The 25,699-nt window shown below is 36.0% G+C and overlaps 1 protein-coding gene across 1 annotated transcript in view; it reads left to right on the top strand.

Annotated features, from left to right (window-relative positions):
• Positions 1 to 24,303, top strand: part of LOC106869625 (E3 ubiquitin-protein ligase HACE1) — a 79,135-nt gene extending 54,832 nt beyond the window's left edge. Inside the window, exons 12-26 of the mRNA XM_014915435.2 lie at positions 618 to 786; positions 1,337 to 1,788; positions 2,960 to 3,028; positions 4,218 to 4,305; positions 5,799 to 5,907; positions 6,298 to 6,395; positions 8,285 to 8,372; positions 10,352 to 10,501; positions 12,076 to 12,137; positions 12,744 to 12,878; positions 14,129 to 14,260; positions 15,047 to 15,142; positions 16,980 to 17,050; positions 17,979 to 18,092; positions 23,575 to 24,303. Coding sequence (XP_014770921.1) covers positions 618 to 786; positions 1,337 to 1,788; positions 2,960 to 3,028; positions 4,218 to 4,305; positions 5,799 to 5,907; positions 6,298 to 6,395; positions 8,285 to 8,372; positions 10,352 to 10,501; positions 12,076 to 12,137; positions 12,744 to 12,878; positions 14,129 to 14,260; positions 15,047 to 15,142; positions 16,980 to 17,050; positions 17,979 to 18,092; positions 23,575 to 23,677 — 1,936 coding nt within the window. The 3' untranslated portion in view covers positions 23,678 to 24,303. The remainder of the gene's footprint in view (positions 1 to 617; positions 787 to 1,336; positions 1,789 to 2,959; positions 3,029 to 4,217; positions 4,306 to 5,798; positions 5,908 to 6,297; positions 6,396 to 8,284; positions 8,373 to 10,351; positions 10,502 to 12,075; positions 12,138 to 12,743; positions 12,879 to 14,128; positions 14,261 to 15,046; positions 15,143 to 16,979; positions 17,051 to 17,978; positions 18,093 to 23,574) is intronic.
• Positions 24,304 to 25,699: the final 1,396 nt, after the last annotated feature.

The following is a 25,699-nucleotide window of genomic DNA, read 5'->3' as shown; positions in this document are numbered from 1 at the left end:
CCTCTCTCTCTCTCTCATAACTTGTGAGCTGAAACCCACTGCAGAACACATCATTCTACATTGCTTCATCTCATCTGTCTGTCAAGAATAGGTACTTGATTGTTTGGGAATGTTGGCTGCAGTTGACTCTCTCTCTAACCAGAGGAAGAATCATCTCTTGTGTGATGCAGAATGATGTTAGATATACACCCAAATGTTTATAAATGGATGCCAATTTATACAACAAAACTGCATTTATTTTGACATTCTGCAACCCTGGTACTTCTACACACTGGTTCTTGTATTTGCGTTAATTGAACCAAAGCAAATGTCAAGAAATGTTGAGCAATCTATTTTGCTTAGATGTCAGCGCCAAGATTTGAATCCCTGACTCAGGCATTTTGACTCCCTCAACCAAAACATGTCCCATTGACTCTTGTAACTTGTGCTTCTTTCTTATATAATGCCTTGGTGGTATTATGGTTGACACTTCTATTTGAATTGCTGAAAATAAATGTAAATTTTAACTAAAAGATATAAGGCATTTTGCCAGTAACAGATTGAAATTCTATTTCAGCTCCTATATTCAAATCAAAATAATTGTTGAGTTGTAAATTGCCTTTATTTTTTTACCATAGTGTTTCGAGTTCTCTAGAATCTGAAGTACAATGCTTATTAAGATGTATCAATTTTCTGTGTAAACTTTATCAACAAGTTTACACGACAAAGACCAAAACCAAATCTCATAATTTAGTCCCTTTGAATGGTACGTCAGCTGCTAACCTCAAAGCCAATAAAATCTTCATGGTAAGCTATACATATATTTTTTTCTTTGCTACTTTTATGTATGCTCAACCCTTTAGCATTTAAACCAGCTATATCTGACCCCAAATATTCTGTTTTATGTTCAATCTGACTAAATCTGGTTTCCCATCCCTACTCTACAGTGTCATTCTTAAAATAAACTGTCTCATCATTGAAATCTCAAAGCTTTGAGATAATGAATGATTAATTCAAAATGGTGTTTTGTTACCATGTTTCTGTTGAAATATGCTGTCTTTGTTTCAATTAATTTAGAAAATAGTGAAGAATTTATTAAAATAATTTTGTCATTATTAAACATAAATTAACATGGAATTTTGATGGAAGATTTAAATTTAAATCATTTTAAAACAGGAAGTTTGTCTCATAGAACCAGGGTCAAGCTTGGACAGGTTTGGCACCAAAAAGATTAAATGTTTATTGTAGAAATGGCATTGTTTTAGTTTTGCTGTTACTACAGTTCCTCAATTGTGATTTCCAATACATTCTACATGGTCATCTTCTTCATCCTTATATTTATCTGTCATTGTTATAGCCATTAGAAGTCTTATGGAAGTTACTTGGAGACTGGCTTAACCTTCTGGAAGAAGAATTCAATAACATTAGCACCAAACAGGCTGGTGAAGGACCACAAACGCAGGGGGAGGGGACAAAAATCAAACCTGCAGATGTGGGTGAATCTGTTGAGGTGTCTAAAGATCAGGATAATAAAGAAGCATCTGAAGACAATATAGATGAAGATTCTTGTACCGAGAATACGGAAGAAGGAGAAACATCCTTGACTGAAGAACCAAAACAGAGCGAAGCAGTAGTTCCAGAAGAAGGATCTGAAAGTAAAGATGTGACAGAAAACGACTCCAGTGCAACAACACTTAACATTAAGGCTCTGCCTGTTAGAAATGAAGATATTATCACTGCCACGGTGCCCCGAATATGTGCTGTTATACAGGCTTTTTATCAGTGTTGTACATGTTTGACACCAAAACCGTGAGTTTCAGTTATTATTATTATTATTATTATTATTATTATTATTATTATTATTATTGTTATTATTATTATTAAGAAGGTGGTGAGCTGGCAGAATCATAAACATGCTGGGTGAAATGGTTAGCCGTATTTCATCTGCCGCTACGTTCTGAGTTCAAATTCTGCTGGGGTTGACTTTGCCTTTCATCCTTTCAGGGTCATTTAAATAAGTACCAGTTACACACTGGGGTCAATGTAATCAACTTACTCCCTTCCCCCAGATTTGAGGCTGTGTGCCTCCAGCAGAAAGGATTGTTATTATTATTATTATTATTATTATTATTATTATTATTATTATTATTATTATTATTATTATTATTGTTCAGTAGTTTTATTTTTATAACGTGCTTTCACTTCACTACCGAGCGCAGCTCTGTGCGCCTTGGGTATGTGCTGTGGTTTGCTGTGGTGCTTTTATGTTTACTGTATTGAAAGTGTTTTGTGTAGAATGTGTGCAGTACCCAGTAGTGCAATTTTCTGTATGTTACATATATTTGTAAGTCCTGGTATTTTTGTTATGTATTTGTCTGAGTATTTTTTTATTATACCTAAGGCACCTACTTGCAAACTGGCAGAATCCTTAGCATGCTGGACAAGATGCTTAGCAGTATTTTGTCCGAAAGTGTAGTGGGTGTTTTTTACGTGCCACCTGCACAGGAGTCAGTCCAGTGTTTTGTTCACATGCCACCGGCACAAGTGCCAGTAAGGTGAAGCTGGAAACGATCATGCTCAAATGGTGCTTTTTACGTGTCACTGGCACGGAAGTGAGATTATGTATCTTAATTATGTAAATATATAAATAATGATGTTTAATGCCAATGAGACAGTTGCTGAGCACAATTCACTTATGAATTGTTTGTGAAATTGATGCCTTTATAATAGAGATTAATGATATACATTAAAATAAAAATTTATTATATGTCAAAATCAGATTATAACTACACGCAGCATCATTTGATTTTAAAGTTAACATTATGAAAAAAATTTTTGTAAGTGTGCATAAATTAATTAATAATTTTATTCTGCGATGGGTGTAAAATTTGTTTTCGAGAAAGAACTGATTGAATTATTACTATTCTGATCTGTGACACACACATACACGCATACTTAATAATGTAAAATATTTTCCTAGGCTGACACCACCAACGTTCATAGATTTTGTTAGCCGTCATAATAAAGTATTGAAGTCTCTTGTTGCCAGGCAAGTATTTGTAAGATTTTTTTAACTTTATTGCAATTGTTTTGTTTTTATTTGAAGAATTTGTTGAATCTTACCATATTTCAGTAGAAATACACTACCTTTGTTTCCATTAATCTTGAAAATAACAAAGGATTTACTAAAATAACTTTTGTTGAAACATAAATTAGAATGAAATTTTGATGGAAGGTTTCTAATTTAGATCACTTTAAAACATGAAATTCGTAGCATAGATCCAGGGGCACTCTGAGGCAGTGTGATATCCAAAGGCTTAAAACACTCCTCTGATATTTTAATTGCAGAGTTTACCTCCAAGAACTACACGTATCTTTTTAGTGTATTGTCTTTTGAATATATTTCAACAACTACTCCACATTTATATTGGTCTTCAAACTTTTCTAACTTGTGCTTCAGCTTGACTGAAATCAGCAGATGAAATCTCTCTTCATCTTTACTCTTTGACATTTTCTCCATTCCATGTGACTCTTTAAAAGATACTTTACCCAGCTACCAAATATCTTCTTTCATAAAGTATGTTTGTTGCTTTAAAAACATGTTTTAAAGGTACATTATTTACATTTGACAGATATTTGTCTTCATCTTGTTTGTTGTTAACACAATGTTTCGGCTGATATACCCTCCAGCCTTCATCAGGTGTCTTGGGGAAGTTTTGAACCTGGGTTCTCATTCCTAAGGTATTTTTTGATACAGAGAACACCACTGGAAAATACAAAAACTAAAAGAAGCAGCACATATGCTAGGACACAACAACCTCCTAAGCAGACCGAATGCAGATATGAGTAGAATATGGGAACCGGTATTAAGGAAGGATAGGAAAATATTAGATTTATAAGCCCTAAAATTCACTCCATAATTGCCCATGGGCATATGGCATAGTGGTTAAGAGCGCGGGCTGCTAGCCCCAAGATTTCGAGTTCGATAATAATAATAATAATAGGAATAACAACATCGAAAAATACCTTAGGAATGAGAACCCAGGTTTGAAATTTCACCTGATGAAGGCTGGCAGGTATATCAGCCGAAACGTTGTGTTAACAACAAACAAGATGAGGACAAATATCCGTCAAATGTAAATAATGTACATAATTCCTCATCTCTTAAATATAGAACTGTATAATAAAAACTGTTATGCTTTGAGAATAGAATTATATTTTATTTCTTCTATTTTCAGGAACCCCAAAGTTATTTTTGATCATTTTCATTTTTTACTTGAATGCCCTGAATTGATGTCTCAGTTCCTTCATATCATTAAGGCACAGGTACAGCCCAACACTTCTATCACTTCTCTCTCTCATTGCTATTATTATTATGTTTTTTTTTTCTTCGTCTTTCTTCAAATTTTCTTCCATTTCTCGCTGAATGTTTTCCGTACACCTAGGGCAGAGAAACTCGTTGTATGCACTCCCAGTTTACACACGCAAATTCACAGGTAAAATATGTTTGTAAAAAAATTAATAAATAAATAAATTCATGAATGAATGTTGTTTCCACAGCGATAATGCTCTTCTCAGTACATGAGTCGTTCCAGTTAACACGATTGTTTGCACTTCCTGTAGGGATGGTAGGCCTGGTATCATTTTCAAATAGGTTTCAGTACCTTTTTTTATTATTATTATTATTATTATTATTATAAGGTAGCAAGCTGGCAGAATCGTTGGCATTCTGGGCAAAATGCTTAGTAGTATTTTGTCCATCTTTATGTTCTGAGTTTAAATGTCACCAAGATGAAGTTTACTTTTCATCTTTTCAGGGTCGATTAAATAAGTACCAGTTGTACACTGGGGTTCATACAATCAACTTACCCTGTCCTCCAAAATGGCTGGCCTTGTACTAAAAATTTGTCAACATTATATTATATCATTTCTATGTAATTAAAAGAAAGCAGTTCCTGTTGAAACTTCCCTTATTTTTCCCCAGTGCATGTTCATGGGTGAGCTGATATCATTTCTGTCCAAAATATGATACGATAATAATTTCACAGAAGGGGACAACTGTTTGCAATCTTCTCGATGGAAATCATTTATTATTAACATTGTTTTTCTTGAGATCATTTTATTGAGATCAATTTAAAACAGTGAGTTTGGACCAGAGCAAGTCCCAGGCAAGTGGATATCAAAAGGCTTAATATTGTTCATCTCATTTCAACATTCAAATGGGATGCTGAAAAGTTCCTAGTTTTGGATAAAAGAAAATACAAGAGGATCAGTAAATTATGATTTTATTCAATGTATCCCTCTTTTAGATTCACATACTTATTGCAGCGGTCCTTCAGTTTTGGAAGACCTGTAAAAGAACTCATAAGGTTGGGCCTCCAACCAGGCCTTTCACGATACCCTTAAAACCAGGAAATCTTCACCATCCCATCATATATATATATATATTTTCATCGGTGTTTGTCCCCTATCACTGCTTGACAACTAGTGTTGGTGTGTTTACTTGCCTGTAACTTAGCAATTTGGCAGAAGAGACTGATAGAATAAGTACCAGGCTTAAAAAAATTGGTTCATTCAACTAAAATTCTTCAAGGAAGTGCCCCAGCACGGCCACAGTCTAATGACTAAAACAAGTAAAAGATAAAAAAAGCATGTTCCCTAATGATTAATTAATGTTGAATTCTCTGTCTATTTTATTGTTTCATTTTTTTTTTTTCTTTGATAATCAGTAATACCAACAAATTTGTGTGTGTGTGTGTTTTCTCTGTTGTGTCTTAGTCATTGCTAGTAACTTTTCTCTTCACTACTTTCTTTCACAGCCTTTTGAAGCTCGACAGGAGTGGTTCTATGAAAACCTCCACCCTGAAGATTACAACAATGATATGTTTGATTCTCCAACTTCACAGGAGTCATTAGTTATTGATCGACGTAAGTTAAACAAATCTTACATCTATTTCACACACACACACACACACACACACACACACACACACACACACACACACACACACACACACACATGTTACTAATTATAAAGTTACATAAGTGACTCAAAGGCCTAGAATTTCATGCATGGCACATATCAAATTAAGTTATAAATCACTAATTTTCTTTTCATATTGTATTAAAATATATTCTCTGCTGCACGGAGAGAAAATTTGATTAATAACCTAATTCAATATGTGGGCTACACACGAGATTCTGGACTTTAGAATCACTGATGTAATTTTACAGCTAAATAACACACACACACACACACACATCTTCTATATTTTTATGTAAATTCCTCTGACTCTTATATTTTCGTTCTTCTTTCAGAACGTGTCTTTGACAGTAGTTGTGAGATGTTGCACAAAATAAATTCTGGCAAATTAAAGAAAAACATTTCTGTGAAATTTGAAGGAGAAAAAGGAATGGTAAGTGGAGTGAAAGTACTTTAAAAATACTAGGAATTTATTATTATTATTATTATTAAGGTGGCAAGCTGCTAGAATCGTTAGTACACCAGGCAAAATGCTTAGTGGCATTTTTTCTCTACATTCTGAGTTCAAATCCTGCTGAGGTCAACTTTGCCTTTCATCCTTTCAGAGTTGATAAAATAAGTATCAGTTGAATACTGGGATCAATGCAATTGACTTCTCCGTTCCCCTTAAATTATTGGCCTTATACCAAAATTTGAAACCATTATTATCTCTGCCTTAGCGAAGGCGGAGGTATTGGTTTTAGTCGTGTTTGATTGTATGTTTGTTTGTCTATGGATAAAATATCTCAAGAACTGCTGGATGGATTTGGATGAAACTTTTGGGGATTTTTGGCCTCATGACTAGCACAAACTGATTAAATTTTGGGATCAATCAGGTACCACACAAGGATTCTGGATTATTTTTCCTGCTTTTTTACTTAATTTTTGTGAGCGGTCAGTTTCATTTTTAGTATTCTCGTTTGTGAAAGTAGTCGAGTTTATTTCAGATATTCTCATTTTAAAAATCATCTCCTGCTAATCATTGAGAGGACGTTGGTTTTGTCTTGGTGGAGGTTTGCGCTCCCTGAGTGCTCTTGTTATTATTATTATTTTTAAATTCAGGCGGTGAGCTTGCAGAATTGTCAGCATGCAGGGCAAAATGCTTTGTGGCATTTCATCTGTCTTAGCATTTTAAGTTCAAATTCTGCTGAGGTTGACTTTGCTTTTCACCCTTTTGGGGTCAATAAATTAAGTACCAGTTCAACACAGGGGTTGAAATTCCCTCCCCCAAATTTTCAAGCTTTGTTCTTATAGTAGAAAGGATTATCATTATTATAATAATTAGTACTGTGCACTAATCTATAATTTGTGTCTCTGCACCGATGTGATGAGAATAATGTTTTGCTGTATTTGGTTGTGGCTCTTTACATTCTGGGTTCAAATTCCACTGATGTCAAGTACTGGGGATGATATATTCTTCTGATTTTACACTCTGAGTTCAAATTCCAGTAGGGCCAACTTTGCCTATCATCTTTTTGGGGGTTGATAAAATAAGTACCAGTCATGTTCTGGGGTCAATGTAATTGATTTCCTACTCAGAACTGCTGGTCCTGTGCCAAAACAAGTAAATGATAAAAGATCTAATTGTCCATTAAGCTCTGCTTGAAGATGTTTGGAATAAAAAAAAAAATCCCTTATTTGGAAAACAGGTAATGGTTAGTGATAGGAAGGGCATCCAGCTGTAAAACATTGCCTCAGGAAGATGTACACATCTAACACATGCTAGCAGAGGAAAGATGAATGGATATATTTGAACTATTGTCCTCATCTTGGTTGTTACAGTCACATTTCAGCTGTCTTACCCTGCAGCCTTTTTCAGGTACTCATCATCATCATCATCATCATTCATTTAATGCCTGTTGTCCATGTTGGCACAAGTTGGATGGTTTGACCAGGCTGGCACGCTGGAAGGCTGCACCAGACTCCTGTCTGATTTGGCATTGTTTCTATGACTGGATGGCCTTCCTAACACCAACCACTCTGAGAGTGTAGTGGGTACTTTTACATGCCTCCGGCACAGGTGCTATTTGCATGACACCGGGGTGCGTTTACGTGCCACCGGCATGGGTGCCAATTTGCATGACACTGGTATCTACCATGTCTAATTTTGCTCATCTTGATGGGTTTTCTTCTCAAGCCCAACATAACGCTATGAAAATATTTTTAGTAAAAACAGTAGATGTTAAACCATGATGCATTTCAGGACATCTTATTCAGAGATGAATTTACGGAAATATTTATAAATGTTTTGTCAACAAGTTTTCTTTTTTATCAATCTTTCAGGGTTTGGGAGTCGTTAGAGAATGGTTTGATGTTTTATCTAAAGAAATTCTCAACCCAGATTATGCATTATTTACACAATCTACGGATGGTAAGTATTTCACTAATTAATTTTCAAATAAAAATTCCATCATCAAATTATTTTAATATAATAACATACATGTAATATATTATTAATAATAATAATATTAATAATAATAATAATAATTGGGTTCAATACCACCCAATCTGAAAAAACATCTGAAAACCTTATAAAAATACCCTACAATCTAGATGCATATTGTGTAAAGTATTCTGTCTGTCTAAGGTCCTTGTTGTGACACAATATCTTCAATCAACAACCTCTCAATATTGGATATTGTGCGATGTCTTAAATAATAATAATAATAATAATGATGATGATGGTCACTCTTGTTGATTTCAACAAGTGTTTGAAGGAAAGGATTAAAAAAAAAAAGGAGGATTAAAAATAAAAGAGGCTGCATGTTTGTGGATGTGTGAATATAATTTGAGTTTAGATGCAGATTTTGCTCAGAAGGATGATGAGGGCAAGGGTTTTGTCTGGGATTGGACAAATGTGTCTATTGATTGCCGGATACAATTCTTTTCATTGTTCTATTTCATCAGTTCCAATTGTTTAGATGTATTATGACACATTTTGCACCACTTGGAGATTGATCTAGAAATAACTTTCCCCAAGATGTTAAATTAGGCTGTAACGACTTGAGTGATTGTTTCAACTTATCCTTATATCTAATAACAACAACAACAACAGTAGTGATAATGATAAAATTTTCACATTAAAATATAAAATTACAGGTTTTTAAAAAATACAAAATACAATGTATTTCTTGTAGTTAGGCAAAAAAATAAAATGATTGTTGTTGATTATTTTTATCCTAGAGTGTTACCTGTCATGTGATGGGTAACTTTGGAAGTTGACTTTTGCCACCCTGGGTAAACAGTCACTGTTAATATTGCGTATATGTGTGTGTGTGTATACTATAAAGTGGTTGGCATTAGGAAGGTCATCCAGCCATAGTAACACTAGAGGTTGATACTGTCCTTGGACCCAGCTGATTCTGTCAAACCATCCAAACTATGTCAGTGTGGAACATGAACACTAAACGATGATGATGATCATCATGACAATCATCATCATCGTTTAACGTCCACTTTCCATGCTGGCATGGGTTGGATGGTTTGACTGAGGACTGGCAAGCCAGGAGGCTGCACCAGGCTCCAATCTGATTTGGCAAAGTTTCTACAGCTGGATGTCCTTCCTAACGTCAACCACTCCAAGAGTGTAGTGGGTGCTTTTTACATACCACTGGCATTGACCACACTCGAATGGTGCTTTTTACATTGGCATTGACCACACTCGAATGATGTATTTTACATGCCAGTCAGCCGGCACTCGCATTGGCCTTTATGATATATATAAATACATACAAACTTACATGTATATGGCTTTACCCTTCCTCTTAAACTATGGTCAAGTCACTATGTGTGTGTGTGTGCGCGCGCAAGTATGTGTCATGTATTTGACACCTAACAACTAAATAGCTTCTGTCTTCTTTATCACCCCTATCGACATAAACTTCTCTATATCTTCTTTTACTCTCTCTCTCTCTCTCTCTCTCTCTCTCTCTCTCTATCTCAATTAAACAACCAACATTTATATCAGTTACTATTATTATTATGCGAGCTGACAGAATCGTTAGCATGCCAGGCGAAATGCTTAACAATATTTTGCCTGCTGCTACATTCTGAGTTCAAATTCTGCTAGGGTCAACTTTGCCTTTCATCCTTTCGGGGTCCATCAAATAAGTACCACTGGCGTCAATGTAATCCCTACCCGCAAATTTGAATCCTTATGTTTCCAGTAGAAAAGATTATTATTATTATTATTTTTTTTTTTTTTAAAGGTATATTGTATGCTTTCTTCACATAAGTTTTGAAGTCAGTTGAAGGACTTAATATTTCAAAAACCTATAATTTCAGGCCTAGTAATGAATTAATCTATGAATTAACCTATCCCTGTCTATCTAATCTATCTCTATATTTTAGGTTGTACATTCCAACCAAACAGCAATTCCTCTATAAATCCTGATCATCTGAATTATTTCCGTTTTGCTGGTCATATCCTTGGTTTGGCTCTCTATCATCGACAACTGCTAAATATTTACTTCACTCGGTCATTCTATAAACATATTTTAGGTAAGTAAGCCTCTGCTTTTGTTGTACTCTAAAAATAAATGGATGTCTACTTGTATATACATAAACAAGCACACGGATCACATTCAGTTTGTATTTATTTTCATCATCATCATCATCGTTTAACGTCCGCTTTCCATGCTAGCATGGATTGGACAATTTGACTGAGGACTGGTGAACCAGATGGCTACACCAGGCTCCAATCTGATTTGGCAGATTTTCTACAGCTGGATGCCCTTCCTAATGCCAACCACTCCGAGAGTGTAGTGGGTGCTTTTACGTGCCACTGGCAACAGCCACGCTCAAAATGGTGTTTTTTATATGCCACCCTGCACAGGAGCCAGTCCAGCGACGCTGGTAACGATCACGCTCAAATGGTGCTATTTACGGGCCACTAGCATGGAAGCCAGACAGCTGCTCTGGCAATGATCACGCTTGGACGGTGCTGTTAGTGCTCCACTGGCACAGGTGCCGGTCATGTATTAAAATTTTCAGAATTCAAAACAAATTTTTGTGGAAAGATTCTGACCGCCCCAACTGACTAAAAGTGGACTGACACATAACTACAAAATAAAAAACTGTGAGCAATTGATGGTAAGCAGTTCACTGTGAGCCGTTGGCAGAGAGTGTTTCACCTTCTGTAGCAGTAATAGTAGCGTATCATGTGAATACTTTCTTTCCCCCTGCTTTGTTAAATTATATATCCAACACCAGGATATCAAAAAAAAATAATAGAAATTCTTTAAATAACTTTCTTTTCAATAGTTGCCATCAGTGTTAATAATAGTTTGTCTACCAAATCCACTCACAAGGTTTTGGTCGGCCCAAGGCTGTAGTAGAAGACACTTGCTCAAGGTCACTAGCATAGCTGGGGGTGGGGGTGCACCACTTTTGGGTCTGCTGTAGGCAATATGTGTTTTCTGTGGAGTCCGAGGGCAGCAAACAGAAGGGCCGTCCTGGGTGGCACACTCTCTAGCTACACTAGTACTCAAGGTGCCATGCAGTGGGACTGAACCTAGAACCATGTAGCTGGGAAGCAAACTTCTTACCACACAGCCATGCCTGCGCCCTTATAGAATATTAAAACTAAGCTTCCATCATCATCATCATCATCATCATCATCAAATCAGTGCCTATATTTCCATGCTTGTATGGATCAGGTGAGAGTATTTTCCATGGCTGGATGGTCTTTCTGTTGACAACCCCAACGTGTTTCCAAGCAGAGTAATGATTATTTTTGTCCATCAAAGAACAGACATCTCAGACACTGTTACATAAGAAATTTGAAAATAAATGACACCATATGGATAGGCTTTTTGTTTAAGGTCAATGAACACATGAAAAGGACGAAAAATTCACTTCCACTATGTACACAAACACACATACGTATGTATATGTACACATACACAATAAGCTTTTTTCAGAAAAAGCATTACTATAATATTGATACATCATGTATAATATACTCATTATTCACATCCTAATGTTTATTATTATTACTATTATTATTATAATTATTATTATTATTATTGTTATTATAATTATTATTAGTATTTTGTTTCTATTTCCAAACTAAGGAATTCCTGTAAATTACAAAGATGTTTCCTCTATTGATCCGGAATATGCAAAGAATCTCCAGGTAAGGTTCACAATAATTATGCATCTGTTGTTGTTGGCACTCGGTCGCTTATGACGTCGAGGGTTCCAGTTGATCCGATCAACGGAACAGCCTGCTCGTGAAATTAACGTGCAAGTGGCTGAGTACTCCACAGACATGTGTACCCTTAACGTAGTTCTCGGGGATATTCAGCGTGACACAGTGTGACAAGGCTGGCCCTTTGAAATACAGGTACAACAGAAACAGGAAGAAAGAATGAGAGAAAGTTGTGATGGAAGAGTACAGCAGGGTTTACCACCATCCCCTGCCGGAGCCTCGTGGAGCTTTTAGGTGTTTTCGCTCAATAAACACTCACAACGCCCTGTCTGGGAATCGAAACCGCGATCCTATGACCTCGAGTCCGCTGCCCTAACCACTGAGCCATTGCGCCTCCACAAATTATGCATCTAATTTCATAATAACAATAATCCTTTCTTCTCTAGGTACAAGGCGTGACATTTTTTTTTTTGGTCAATAAATTAAATACCAGTTATGTACTGGTTGGTCTGATTAACTGGCCCTCTCCCTCAAAATTTCAGGCCTTGTGGCAAAATTTGAAATCATTATTATTATTATTATTTTGTCCAGTGGTTACTTGATCACGAAATCAACAACTTGGGATTGAACCTAACATTCTCCGTACAAACTGATGTCTTTGGTATGTTACAAGAAATTGAATTGAAGCCTGGTGGCAGTAAACTGACCGTCAACGACAGCAATAAGGTAAACACTCCTCTTTAACTCTGCTGTATTAGCAACAAATACAGACACATCTAAAAATTGAAGCAGGACCTATTATTTCTTAGAAGTGCAGTTTCCCTTGAATATGTTTTATGCAGGTTCCAATATCATCAACTAACATTTATTTTCCTTGCTGGTATGGGTTGGACGGTTCAACAGGTGCTGCATCAGATTCCATTGTCTGCTTTGGCAGTGTTTCTACAGCTGGATGCCCTTCCTAATGTCAACCACTCCAGTACCACTGCTTTTTACATGGCACCCTCACCAGTGTGTTTTGCTTGGCACCATCTTTATATATTATAGTTTTTAATTAATCTACTTAATTTTATATGCTGCCGATAGTTTTAAAAGTCTGGTGCTTAGTTATCATCATCATCGTTTAATGTCTGCCTTCCATGCTGGCATGGGTTGGACAGTTTGACTGAGGGCTGTACCAGGCTCCAATCTGATCAGGAAGGTTTCTACAGCTGGATGCCCTTCCTAGCTGTTAGCCACTCTGAGAGTATACTGGGTGCTTTTACGTGCCACCGGCACGAAGGCCAGTCAGGCAGTAATGGCATTGACCACGCTTGAATGGTGCTTTTTACACACCACCAGCATAGGAGCCAGTCAGGTGGCACTGGCAACGACCACGCTTGAATAGCAATGATCACGCTCAAATCTGATTTCATTTATATGAAATTTTGATTGAAGGTTTAGGGTTTAATTTAGTTCCCCTTAAAATAGGAGGGCTGTACTTGGCACTCTCTCAGTTATGACAATGGGGGTTTCCAGTTGATCTGCTCAATAGACAGCCTGCTTGTAAAATTAATGTACAAGTGGCTGAAAACTCCACAGATACAGGTACTCTTAACATAGCTCTCAGAGAAATTCAGTGTGACAAAGCTGGCCCTTTGAATTACAGGTACAACTCATTTTTGCCAGCTGAGTGGATTGGTGCAATGAGAAATAAAGTGTCTTGCTCAAGGACACAATGTGCCACTGGGTATTGAACTTATGACTTTATGAATGTAAGTTGAATACCCCTAACCACTCACCTAGAACTGAGGGTAGCCTCAGATGGGTTGCTATGGAAAGAGTTGAGGCAGATATTGCTTAGTTTTGTCTTAGATGAATTGCTTAGTTTTGTCTTTCATTTCTTAAATAACTAGAATATCAGAAAATCCACTGCTAATGTTTTCATATTTTTACAAATGACATTAAATAAAGCTGCTCCATGATTGTCCTTTCAGCACGAATATGTCCAATTGGTCACTGAACTGAGAATGACAAAAGCAATCCAACCCCAAATTAATAGTTTCCTACAGGGCTTTCATGAATACATTCCACAGTCACTGGTACAGATGTTTAATGAATATGAATTGGTGAGTCAGGCAGTTTTTCTTATTTCAACGAATCAATAATTGATAACTTGTTTTGCAAATCTGGTTTGTTGTCATCATCATTAATGTCCGTTGTCCATGCTGGCATTGGGTGGGTGGTTTGACCAGAGCTGGCCTAGTTGGGGAGCTGCACCAGACCTCAATCTGATTTGGTTTCTACAGCTAGATGCCCTTCCTATTGCCAACCATTTTACAGAGTGTGCTAGGTGCTTTTATGTGTTGCCGCATGGGCGTTTTTACATGGCACTGCCAGAAGTGCTTTACATCACTAGAGGAACCGGTCTTAACACTTCTGCTGTGGAGCATGGGTCTTCTTGAGTATAGTAAGGCACCAGGAATCTTGATCCTTTTCTTTCTGCTTTACAAGAAAAGGTTTTGGTATTTTTCAATTTTGAATTTGATTTGCAAGATTCTTGATGTGATCTCCTGTGTTGAAGCAAACTTTGTTGTATTTTGGGAGTCATTAAGCCAATAATAACACATACTGGTTCAATATCACTTCTTTTATTATTATTAGTCAATTGGTTAACGAATCAACTAATCAATTGTTTGGCTAAATCATTTGGTCAATCAATCACTCAGATTTGTCAAAAATCTTTTTGTCCCCATTTGTGACCTCTTCAATGACATACCCTCTCTGCTGTAATTTTTATGAAATGCAATGTTTCTACCAAATTTTTCTGTTAATTATTTATGTTTTGCATCTTCCATTGGAATCTAATCTCAGTCCTGACTATTGAATTCTGCGTCTTTTTTTTTCATCTCCAGGAGCTGATGTTATCTGGTCTTCCAACTATTGATCTACTGGACTGGAAAGAGAATACAGTCTATAGTACTTATAATAAGGATTCTCAAGTGATTAAAGTGAGGGATTTGTTTTATAATCTTATAATAATGCGTTATTATTATTGTTGTTGTTGTTGGTTTTCTGTTAAATATATACTCAATGTATGCTTAATATGTATCATTACCCTTAATTTTCTGAAAAAAAAAAAATGTCTAGATGGGCTATTTTCATTCAAAAGCTATTAGTGTGGTTCACCCAAAAAGCTGAAGAATTTGAAATATAAAAAGAAAGGGCATTACACAGAATAATGGAAACATAATAATGGTGGTGCCATAGTGTGAAAACCAGCTGGGAAAAGTTTTATCAAAATCGATTCACAGAAAACCCAGAAATCCTAAATTTCACTCCTAAGCTAATTAGCGTGGTTCTGGGTGTATATTATATATAAAACCAAATCATTGTTATAGATATAGGTGTGGCTGTGTGGTAAGTAGCTTGCTTACCAACCACATAGTTCTGAGATCAGTCCCACTGCATGGCACCTTGGGCAAGTGTCTTCTACTATAGCCTCGGGCTGACCAAAGCTTTATGAGTGGATTTGGTAGATGGAAACTGAAAGAATCCCATTGTGTATATATATATATATATATATATATATATATATATATATATATATATATATATATTTGTGGGTGTGTTTATCCCCACCTCCTCACCATCATTTGGCAACTGATGCTGGTGTGTTTATATCCCTGTAACATTAGCGGTTTGGCAAGAGAGACCAATAGAATAAATACTAGGCTTACAAAGAATAAGTTCTGGGGCCAATTTCTTTGACTAACACCCTTTAAGGTGGTGCTCCAGCATGGCCATAGGGAAATGACTGAAACAAGTAAAAAGAGCAAAAAAAAAAATCATAACCTTAGCATTCCCTTTTCTCTGCTTTCATGTGTCTTTGTATCACAATTGGTTTGGGGTTATCTTGGTGCTCAGTGTGCTGCATCTGGCCAACCAATGTCTTGTGAGTGAATTTGGTAGTTAGAAATTATATTTTAGTCATCATTCATTTAAAATCTGTTTTATATCATTTGGACAGTTTGACAGAATCTGTTGAGCTAGAGGTCTGCATCAAGCTCTATTCTCTCTACTTAGCAAAGTTTCTATAGCTGGATGCCTTTCCTAACAACCAATAACTGGTTCAATTTCACTTTGTTTATTATTATTATTAGTCAATTGGTTAATGAATTAATTGATTGTTTGGTTAAATCATTTGGTTAATCAATCACTCAGGTTTATCAAAAATCCTTTTGTTCCCATTTGTGACCTCATCAATGACATGCCTTCTCTGCAACAGGACAACATCACTATTGAGGTTGCCATGCAGCTTGTGAGACAACAAACTTCAAAGGGGGCAGTTTTATGTTAGGAGAGGAGGGGGTTAAAGTATGAGAAAAGGGGCCAGAACAGAACAAGTGTTTTGCTGTAGAGAAGCTGTATGGAATGATTGGGGTGGAGGTGGAAAGCAATAAAAATAGTGATGTGGTGTATGAGTGGCCCCTTAAGGGGTCACTGCATAATTATAATCCAGAATATTGGTTGTTCAGTAGACTCAAGAATTATTACTTTGCTTGGAAAGAGGTAAGGGTTTGGGAGAAGAAGGACATCTAGCCATAGAGAATATTTCTACAAATTCCATTTGACCAACTCAAAAATGGAAAACAATGATGACTTTGGTTTGTGATTGTTTGAATTATATTGTTCAAATTTCACTGAGGTCGACTTTGCCTTTCACCCATTTGGGGGCTGATAAAATTAGTACCAGTTAAGCACTGGGATTTATGTAATCAGCTTAACCCTCCCCTGAAATTGCTGGCCCTGTGCCAAAATTTGAAACCATTATCTTCTTCTTTCCAGTGGTTCTGGGACGTCCTTGATGAAATCTCTGTACCAGAACGCATCATGCTGCTACAATTTGTAACTGGCAGGTATGTTCCTCCGCTTCTTGTATTATAGTCACACCTCATTTAATTATTCATACTTAATTGTTGCTGATGCTGGGTCCTGATCAAAATATTCTGCAATATTCAATCATGTCTCTTAAATTTAAATCCCATTTGTGCAAATTTTTGTCTAAATTAAATTCCAATCAGTGAAGAGAAGTGTAATTTAAACCCTTGTTCTCATGTAAAGAATATTTTGACGACCATTCTTTTTGTACCCAGCAGCTAAACAGTTTTATAATAAGTTTGAAATGGGAGGGTCATTACATCAAAGTAATAAACACATGCACTGGTTCAATATCACTTCTCTATTGTTAGTCAATTGGTTAAATATCTGATAGTTTGTTTAATGCATTAGTTAAACACTCAATTAGTTGTTTGTCAAAGTCCTTTTGCTACTATCATGACTTCATCAGTGGCATGTCTCCTCTCTTGAAGGTCTGCCTTGTATTTGAGCACATAAATTCACATCAAGAATCTTTCAAACCAAAAACAGAAATGAAGCTTACAGAAATAATAATTCATCAAGTGCTCACCTAACAGTGAAAATCCAAACAATAATGTATTTATTCCCTCTCAATATTTCAGCAGATTTAAACATGAATATCTGAATGCTGTTGATTTTCATCATCAGAGAACATCTCCTTTAGATGATACTTTGTTTCGATAGTGTGTGCGCCCCATGAATTATTATTATCTGTTTGGCAGACGTCAGCAAATAATTTGTTTCTTGATTTCTATAAAATAAAAAAAAGAGCCAATGTTCTTGTTCAATTCCTTGGTCTGGTGGAGTAGCTTTGACCGAAACACAGCTGTGTCTTGAATGTGAATTACATGTTATGACCACACATTGTCTAAAGGAAAGAGATCCCATCAGATTCTTGTATGTTCTTAAAATTCTCTTTTGTTTTAGTTCTCGAGTGCCATATGGAGGGTTTGCTAATCTAAATGGCGTTGGAACCACTCAAAAGTTTTCTGTCAACCACATGGCTTATAGTCCTGGATGTTTACCAACTGCCAGCACCTGGTATGTCCAGTTTTATATTTTCAGTATTCTCTCATATAAACCTCCTTTTGCTCTTGTTATATGCAACAGAATCTGTATTTGATTAAAATAGTCATCTGTGTATCATACTTAATGTAAATACATTGAAAAGAAATTTACTGCAGCATTCATCCAGAAATCATCTCTTATGGATGTTGTGTTTAAAAATGCTCCTAGTGGTACAGAAATGGATTTAATATTCTCACTAAGCACTAAAACATTTTCCCTCTGCTTCTCGGCACAGCACATCCAAAGAGATGATGAATACTGCAGTTAATTTGATTTTCTATGAGGTGTTTGCATTATGGTACTCACATGGCTATCTTTTTGCTGTCATTTCATGAGATGAATGATTTTACATATTCATGCATTTAAAAGTAATTCCAGCATCTAATTAGCTTTAATTAGGTTTACTTAATGTACAGCCTGTTACTTGGTTAAATATAAAGCCATTTGCACATATGGCTACTGCATTAATAAGTATAACACTTTAACTATAGTCTATGTCTGTCTCATTATAACTCATTCTCCTTTTTTAACTGATGTTACCATCTATCAAGACACGTACCTCTCCTCGTAATCTCTTTACTGACACAAAGCCATCATCATCACCACCCTCTCAACTACTCCCTCCACTCAGCCAAGGGGCTATTCGTCTTGCAAGATACTTGGTGACCCTGTAAGCGCTGGTGTCATGTAAAAAGCAGCCGAAAACAATTGTGGCTTTTCTTTTTCAGAATTGTTTTCCACTCGTGGGTGTTTCTGAACAGGCTATCCAAATTTTTTTCATTTTCTCAGTTTTGCGTGTTTGTGCATCCATAGATTTCTACCACACATACATATATGTAATTTAAAATGTTCAAACGTGGAGTTATTCCATTCAATATCATGTTTTATTATAGAGATTATGCTTTTACACTTCTATATTTAACTGTGTGTGTATATTCCTTATTTGTGCTTCTGCCTTTTTATTAGAAATGTTTATCTGGGAATTTACTTAGTGAAAAACAAATCGTATGCAACAGATAAGTTGTCTTAATAACATATTTCTGTGTACCAGACCTTTAGCTGTTATTTTTAGCATAACGAGTTTTCTGGTGAGGGCTTCATTTGCTTTCCTTGCTTCAGTAGCAATCTATGGATGTACCAAGCGGAGAAAATGAAACAAATATGGACGACCTGTTCAGAAACACCTGTGAGTGGGGGACGGTTCTCAAAAAGTGTCCCCTACATAGTCTAAGGTATATTTGTAGAGAATTTCGTTAAAAAATATCCATTTTCTTGAAAGTTAAGATGATTTGAAGTGGGCTCCAGTGAAATTTCCGATCCCCATCCCCTGCAAATTTTGTATATTAGGAATCTACAGGATATATATAACACATTTGTAGACAATTTCATTAAAAACATTCATACATGCATGCACACACGTTTTGTAAATTACCTACATGTTTTCACCACCCCACTTCTACAGACAATTTTATCAATTTTTGACACTTTAGAGACATCAGATCTTGAGGCACTGTCATGGTATTAGCTGTCAGAAGTGAAAGTAGAAAAATCTGACAAGGGACGTTACTGCTAGTGAGCTATCTGTCTGCTTGCTTGCCTGCTGCCTGCTACTGCTAGTGAGCTATCTGTCTGTCTGCCTGCTGGACGTTACTGCTAGTGAGCTATCTGCCTGTCTGCCTGCTGGTTTGAGTTGATACTTTGGCTTACTGACTCGCTGGAGCTATCTATCTATCTGTCTGCCTGCTGGTTTGAGTTGATTCTTTGGCTACTGACTCGCCAGAGCTATCTCTCTCTCTCTCTCTATCTATCTATCAATCACTCGTCCACCTTCTTAGAAAACACAAATTTAATATAAAAACATATTTTCTGAAATTGCAAATTATTTAAAATATAAAAATATAATTTTCAACAGAGAGAATTTATCAAAATAGAAAACAAATGAAGTTTGAAGTTAAGTTTAAAAATAAATGTGATACTTTTATGCTCCGTAGATACTTATACTCTGTAATGTTTCAAACGCATGGATATAGGTGTTGAATTTATTCCAATAACTTCTGGAAAATCTCGTCCTTGAATTCATAACGCCACATGAATTCAATCAGATGCGTCTGCAGTAAACTTCGGGCTGTTCCATTTTCTCTTTTGTTCCGATTCTTTACATGCTTCCATAGGCATTCTATGTGGTTTGTTGAGGCAAATGTTACCGGATCAACAACATTTATTGAATAGTTTACAGTTAAATGTCTATATCCTAGCTGGTTGAGCGTATTATACGAACGCCAGAGGTCAGAAATTATAGTTGTACCAGGCAATATACGGTCTTGTATAATACCTAAAAGAGTGTCTGCAGACCGGTCTTCCACTGCCACCCAAAAAATCTTCTCGTATCCCTTTCTAAAGCACCAAACACCCACTGCGTTTTAACCCGATGGCCAACATTGTATTTTCTTCTAACAAACGCACTTTCATCTATCTCCACTATTCGGTTTGATCCCGCTAGCTTAATGTTTTGTGCAACATAATACTCTGCACATACATCACGGCAAAAATTCCTCCAATCTGTTACGGCTACATTTGCTATACGACATTCCTGGGCTATTCCCTTAGCTAAATCTTCTTTTGCCCAATAATATAATATATCTATAATTTGCTATTTTCTAATGGAAACCATTTTTCTACAAGGCCTTCCACATGACCATATCACGCCATCCGACAAATTGTTTTTGGCTACTTCCATCATGTTAGCTCCACACGAGGGGCATATTTTTTGAATATTTAACAGTCCGTATGTCTTGAACCAGTGAATACTATCTGCTGTTGTTGCGGTGGCGATGGCAATATCGCAGTAATTAATTCCATTTACACTGGGATATGCAGAAGTCATAGTGAAAAACCTTCAACTAATTTATTCTCGTGTAGATTTCAAAGTGAACAAATTTGAATTACGCGCGCTTTTGGTGCTGGTCGTTGGTGGGGATGATGGGTGTATGTGATTTATTTTTAAAAACAATAATGAATAATGCAAAAATACATTTATTCATAAACTTTAAACTGAACATGGAATGAAATATATTTATTTATAAACTTTAAACTGAACTTCATTTGTTTAAATTCTCGTCTACCTTACCTTCGCTTGTTTCCGTAGAATTTAAACAAATGAAGTTCAGTTTAAAGTTTATAAATAAATATATTTCATTCCATGTTCAGTTTAAACTTTATGAATAAATGTATTATTCATTATTGTTTTTAAAAATAAATCACACACACCCATCATCCCCACCAACGACCAGCACCAAAAGCGCGCGTAATTCAAATTTGTTCACTTTGAAATCTACACGAGAACAAATTAGTTGAAGGTTTTTCACTATGACTTCTGCATATCCCAGTGTAAATGGGACAATGCCGATCTTGAATATGATGAAAACTACCTGATGCCTCTAAAGTGTCAAAAATTGATGAAAATTGTGCGTAGGATGGGTATGTGAAAACATGTAAGGTAATTTACACAGAAGGGAATGCAACGAATTTTTTAAAAACTCATTCTCTTATTGATATACTAAACGTTGTGTACAAAAGGTATAAATTTAACATAACCGTATGCATGCCTCACCAAAATATTACCATGCTCCACATTGGGAATCATGTACGGTATTAGAGCAAGGTCATCAGCATAGAGAAGCTCCCAGGGGCATCCTCCTCTATCATTGCCTGGAGGGCTATGATGAATAAGAGGACTGATCTTTGGTGTACCTCTACATGGATTTCTTCACTATATTCGTTGCCAACCCGCGCCTTACTGACAGTGTCCCTGTACATGGCTTGTACAACTCTAACCACTCATCTATCCCTAATTTCTGCATTGACCACCAGATAAGGGATTGGGGATCCTGTCAAAAGTTTTCTCCATGTCAACAAAAGCCAGGTATTTCTCCTGCAGCTGTCTTACCAGAAATATAGCATCAGTGGTGCTTTTCCCTGGCACAAACCCAAACTGCGTTTCGTCTAAACTAACTCTCTCCCTAATTAGTTGGGCTATGACCTTCTCCATGACTTTCATTACCTGATCCAACAACTCGATACCCCTGTAATTATTTGTGTCTAAGGCATCACCTTTACCTTTGTAGCAGTTGACTATGGTGCTGCTACACCAGTCATTGGGTATGACTCCTTCATGTATCACTTGATCGACTACACGGGTGACTAGACTATAGCTGACACCGCCAGATATTTTAAGCATCTCTGCGATAATTCCTAATGGACCAGGGGCTTTCCTTATCTTCATGCCCTCAATTGCTTTATCTATCAAGGTACTGTCAACTTGGATAGCTGATCCCTCTGTTGGGTCGACATTTGGCAGACTCTCCCATCGATTCTCTTCATTTAACAACCTTTCACAGTGGCGTCTAAGAGAATACATTCATAAGGAGTAGCAGCAGGACAACAGCTTTAAGGAGCCGAACACAGAAAGGAGACATCATGGGTGCAGCTGAGGGGTTGGAAAGTGACTGACTTCATGTTACTCAGCTGGGTGGTCTTTCGTTGGGTGTAGACAAGGCTGTCTTAAGAGCAGGAGTAGTACTTCATTATGGATGGTGGTGGTCATGGGTGGCAAATGCTACATGCTGAAGCAAGAGGCTGAGAGAGAATCATCTCAAGTTATATTACTGATTTCTTGTAGAATCACTGAAAAATAAAAACTTTCAGAAAAATATAAATGTTCCATTGTGTGTTGTGAAATGATTGAAACCAAGTCACGATGTTGATATAGTGAGAAGCTTTAACTTCTAGAATCCACTGGTTTCTTATAATCAAACCTGGGTACCAAACTGTTAATTAATGAAGTTAACATTTTCGTTAACGATCTCTAACTTAAGTTAATTAGTCCAATAATGATTTCCAAAGTTAATGATTTCATAGTTTTGGCACATTTTAAAGGTGTTTTTAGAGTGAAAACTGATTTTGTTTCTTTTCTGTAATAAAAATTAATGTTAATGGTTTATCAATAACTTCCATTACATTTTTAAAGAATTAACTGATTCACAGTTATCAACGTTAACTTTTTGATCAATGGATTAAAAATTAACATTTCGGTTAACAGTGCCCACCTTTGCTTATAATACATTATTGAAACCGTATTTCTACAAATGATTTAACTAAATGTGTTTGCCAGAAAAACGAACACTCCAGCATTCAGATTATTCTGTCAAATGTAATGCTTATTTATTCATATTGTTTTGAACTAATCCTGCATTATCTCGTAGCTTTCAAATTTCAATAATAGGACTATTTTTAGAATGACATTGAAGGGTAGGTGTGAAAAGCTAGATCTGGTCAGTTTAAGTGCTAAAGGGTTAAAATATTTCTAAAATACCGGACATGGCATGTTTTAATAAGTCACTTGTAAGTGCGTCATCAAATGTAATTATGTATGAAAATGTTCCTTTTTTTATTTCAGTATCAATTTAATGCGTCTACCTGATTATCCCACCATGGAAGAGCTAAGAGATAGACTCCTTGTTGCTATTCACTGTGGTAGTCAAGGATACGGAGTTGCTTAGATGTCAAAACATTTAAAGAGTGAATTTTTTTTTCATTGAGATCCATTCTTTATTCATTATTTCAAGAAATTTATCTTACAGTTTTTATCGCTACTCTAGCTCTAATTACAGCTAATTAAAAATGGTACACGTGAAATATGGTAGCCCTGTTTACAGCTAATTAAAATATAGCTCAAAGCAATTTAAAACCGGTGCAATTTTTAATCATTCTTTCAAAAAAATAATGGATCCACCTAAATTTTTTTTTTTTAATTATTATTTAAAGGTGAAATGTGTTTGGGTCAGAAACCTTTCTTAGACTTTTTTAAATTTTATTTAACAGATAATTCTACTGCTTATAGCTAGCTATAATATAATATGCAGTATAATAATGCTGACATAAACTTATATATTTATAGTGAAGAGTAAAACAGGAATAGTCAGCGTTCAACAATAAATTATGATTTTAATCCATTCCCCTAAAAAACAAAAAATGAAAAAGAAGCAAGTGTCCTTGGATATTTGTACATCAACAGATGAAACTGTCAACCCACACTCCGCAATCTATTTAAAAAAATATTGAAAACATTTATATAAAATAAATTATTCTATTTAAAACTCGAAATAAACGAACCATTTATAAAATATGTTTTTTTCTTTCCTTATTTTTCTGTTTTTTGGTCATTGAAAAAAATCTGACTAAAAACATCAACCTACAACACTGAGATAATTCCAAGCAGATGAGTATAGGTCAAGAAGGCCTGAGACTAGCCACTGTAGAGCACTGACATAGGTTGGAGGGGGACTTTATTTGCCACTCATCATCATCAAACATCCATTTTCCAAGCCAGAAGACTGCACCAGGCTCCAATTGTTTGTTTTGGCAAGGTTTCTACAGCTGGATGCCTTTCCCAATGAAAACCACTTTACAGAATGTACAGGGTGTTTTTCACATGGGGCTAGCACCAGCAGGGGTTGCCAAGTAACTTTCAAGACAAAGACCTCTTAGTTGAGAGAAGGAGTGGAACCAAGGGTGAAATGGTTGTGTGCAAGGCAAGAGGTTAACTGACACTCCATCGGTTATGACGATGAGGGTTCCAGTTGATCCAATCAAACACAACAGCCTGTTCATGAAATTAACGTGCAAGTGGCTGAGCACTCCACAGATATGCATAGCCTTAGAACGTATTTCTCAGGGAGATTCAGTGGGACATACAATGTGACAAGGCTGGCCGTTTGAAATATAGGCATACCTCTTTTGTTGCCAGCTGAGTGGACTGGAGCAATGTGAAAATGAAGTGTCTTGCTCAAGGGCACAATGTACTGCTGGGAATCAAACTCATGACCTTATGATCACGAGATAAGTACCCCTAACCACAAAGCCATGCATCTTCACACAATGTAAACATCTGAAGCTGTGTACCTCACTGTTTGGTGTTTAGCATCCATCAATAGCCACACACCTTTACGAGGCAAGAGAATGATAGAGGGACAAAGATATTTTGTCTTATTATAGAGAAGACACTTGGCCAGTTTTAAGTTTTACAAATATTCCTCTGGAAAAAAAAACAAAACAAATTTCATTCATGTAACACAAAGAAAAGAAAAAAAAAAGCTGTAAAATTTTAATTGTGATTCAAACTCAATCTTTTACAGGATACAAATTACAGATGTATAAAACTTCCATGTGGCATTGACAATTTTAAGACCCAGACTCCATCTTACATCATCACAGTTAAATCCTTTCCCATGTGTGCACACACACAACCATATTTCATATATATCACATATTTATGCCATGCAGGAAATTTTAGGATTAAAACGAAGTTTAACCCTTTTGTTACGAAATTTCTGTTAAAATACTCTGCCTCTTTTTCAATTAAATTTGAAAATAATAAATTCATCTCTTTAGTACTTATTCAGATTACTGTCATAATTAAAGCTTATTTATTCACATTCCTTTGAATTAATCTTGCATTATCCCATAAATTTGAGATTTCAATGTGATTATTTTTAGTTTGAATGCTAAAGGTTTAATAAAAT

Source organism: Octopus bimaculoides, chromosome 3 (assembly GCF_001194135.2).
Source record: "Octopus bimaculoides isolate UCB-OBI-ISO-001 chromosome 3, ASM119413v2, whole genome shotgun sequence".
NCBI classification, from domain to species: domain Eukaryota; kingdom Metazoa; phylum Mollusca; class Cephalopoda; order Octopoda; family Octopodidae; genus Octopus; species Octopus bimaculoides.
This window is presented reverse-complemented; position numbering and strand designations above follow the sequence as displayed.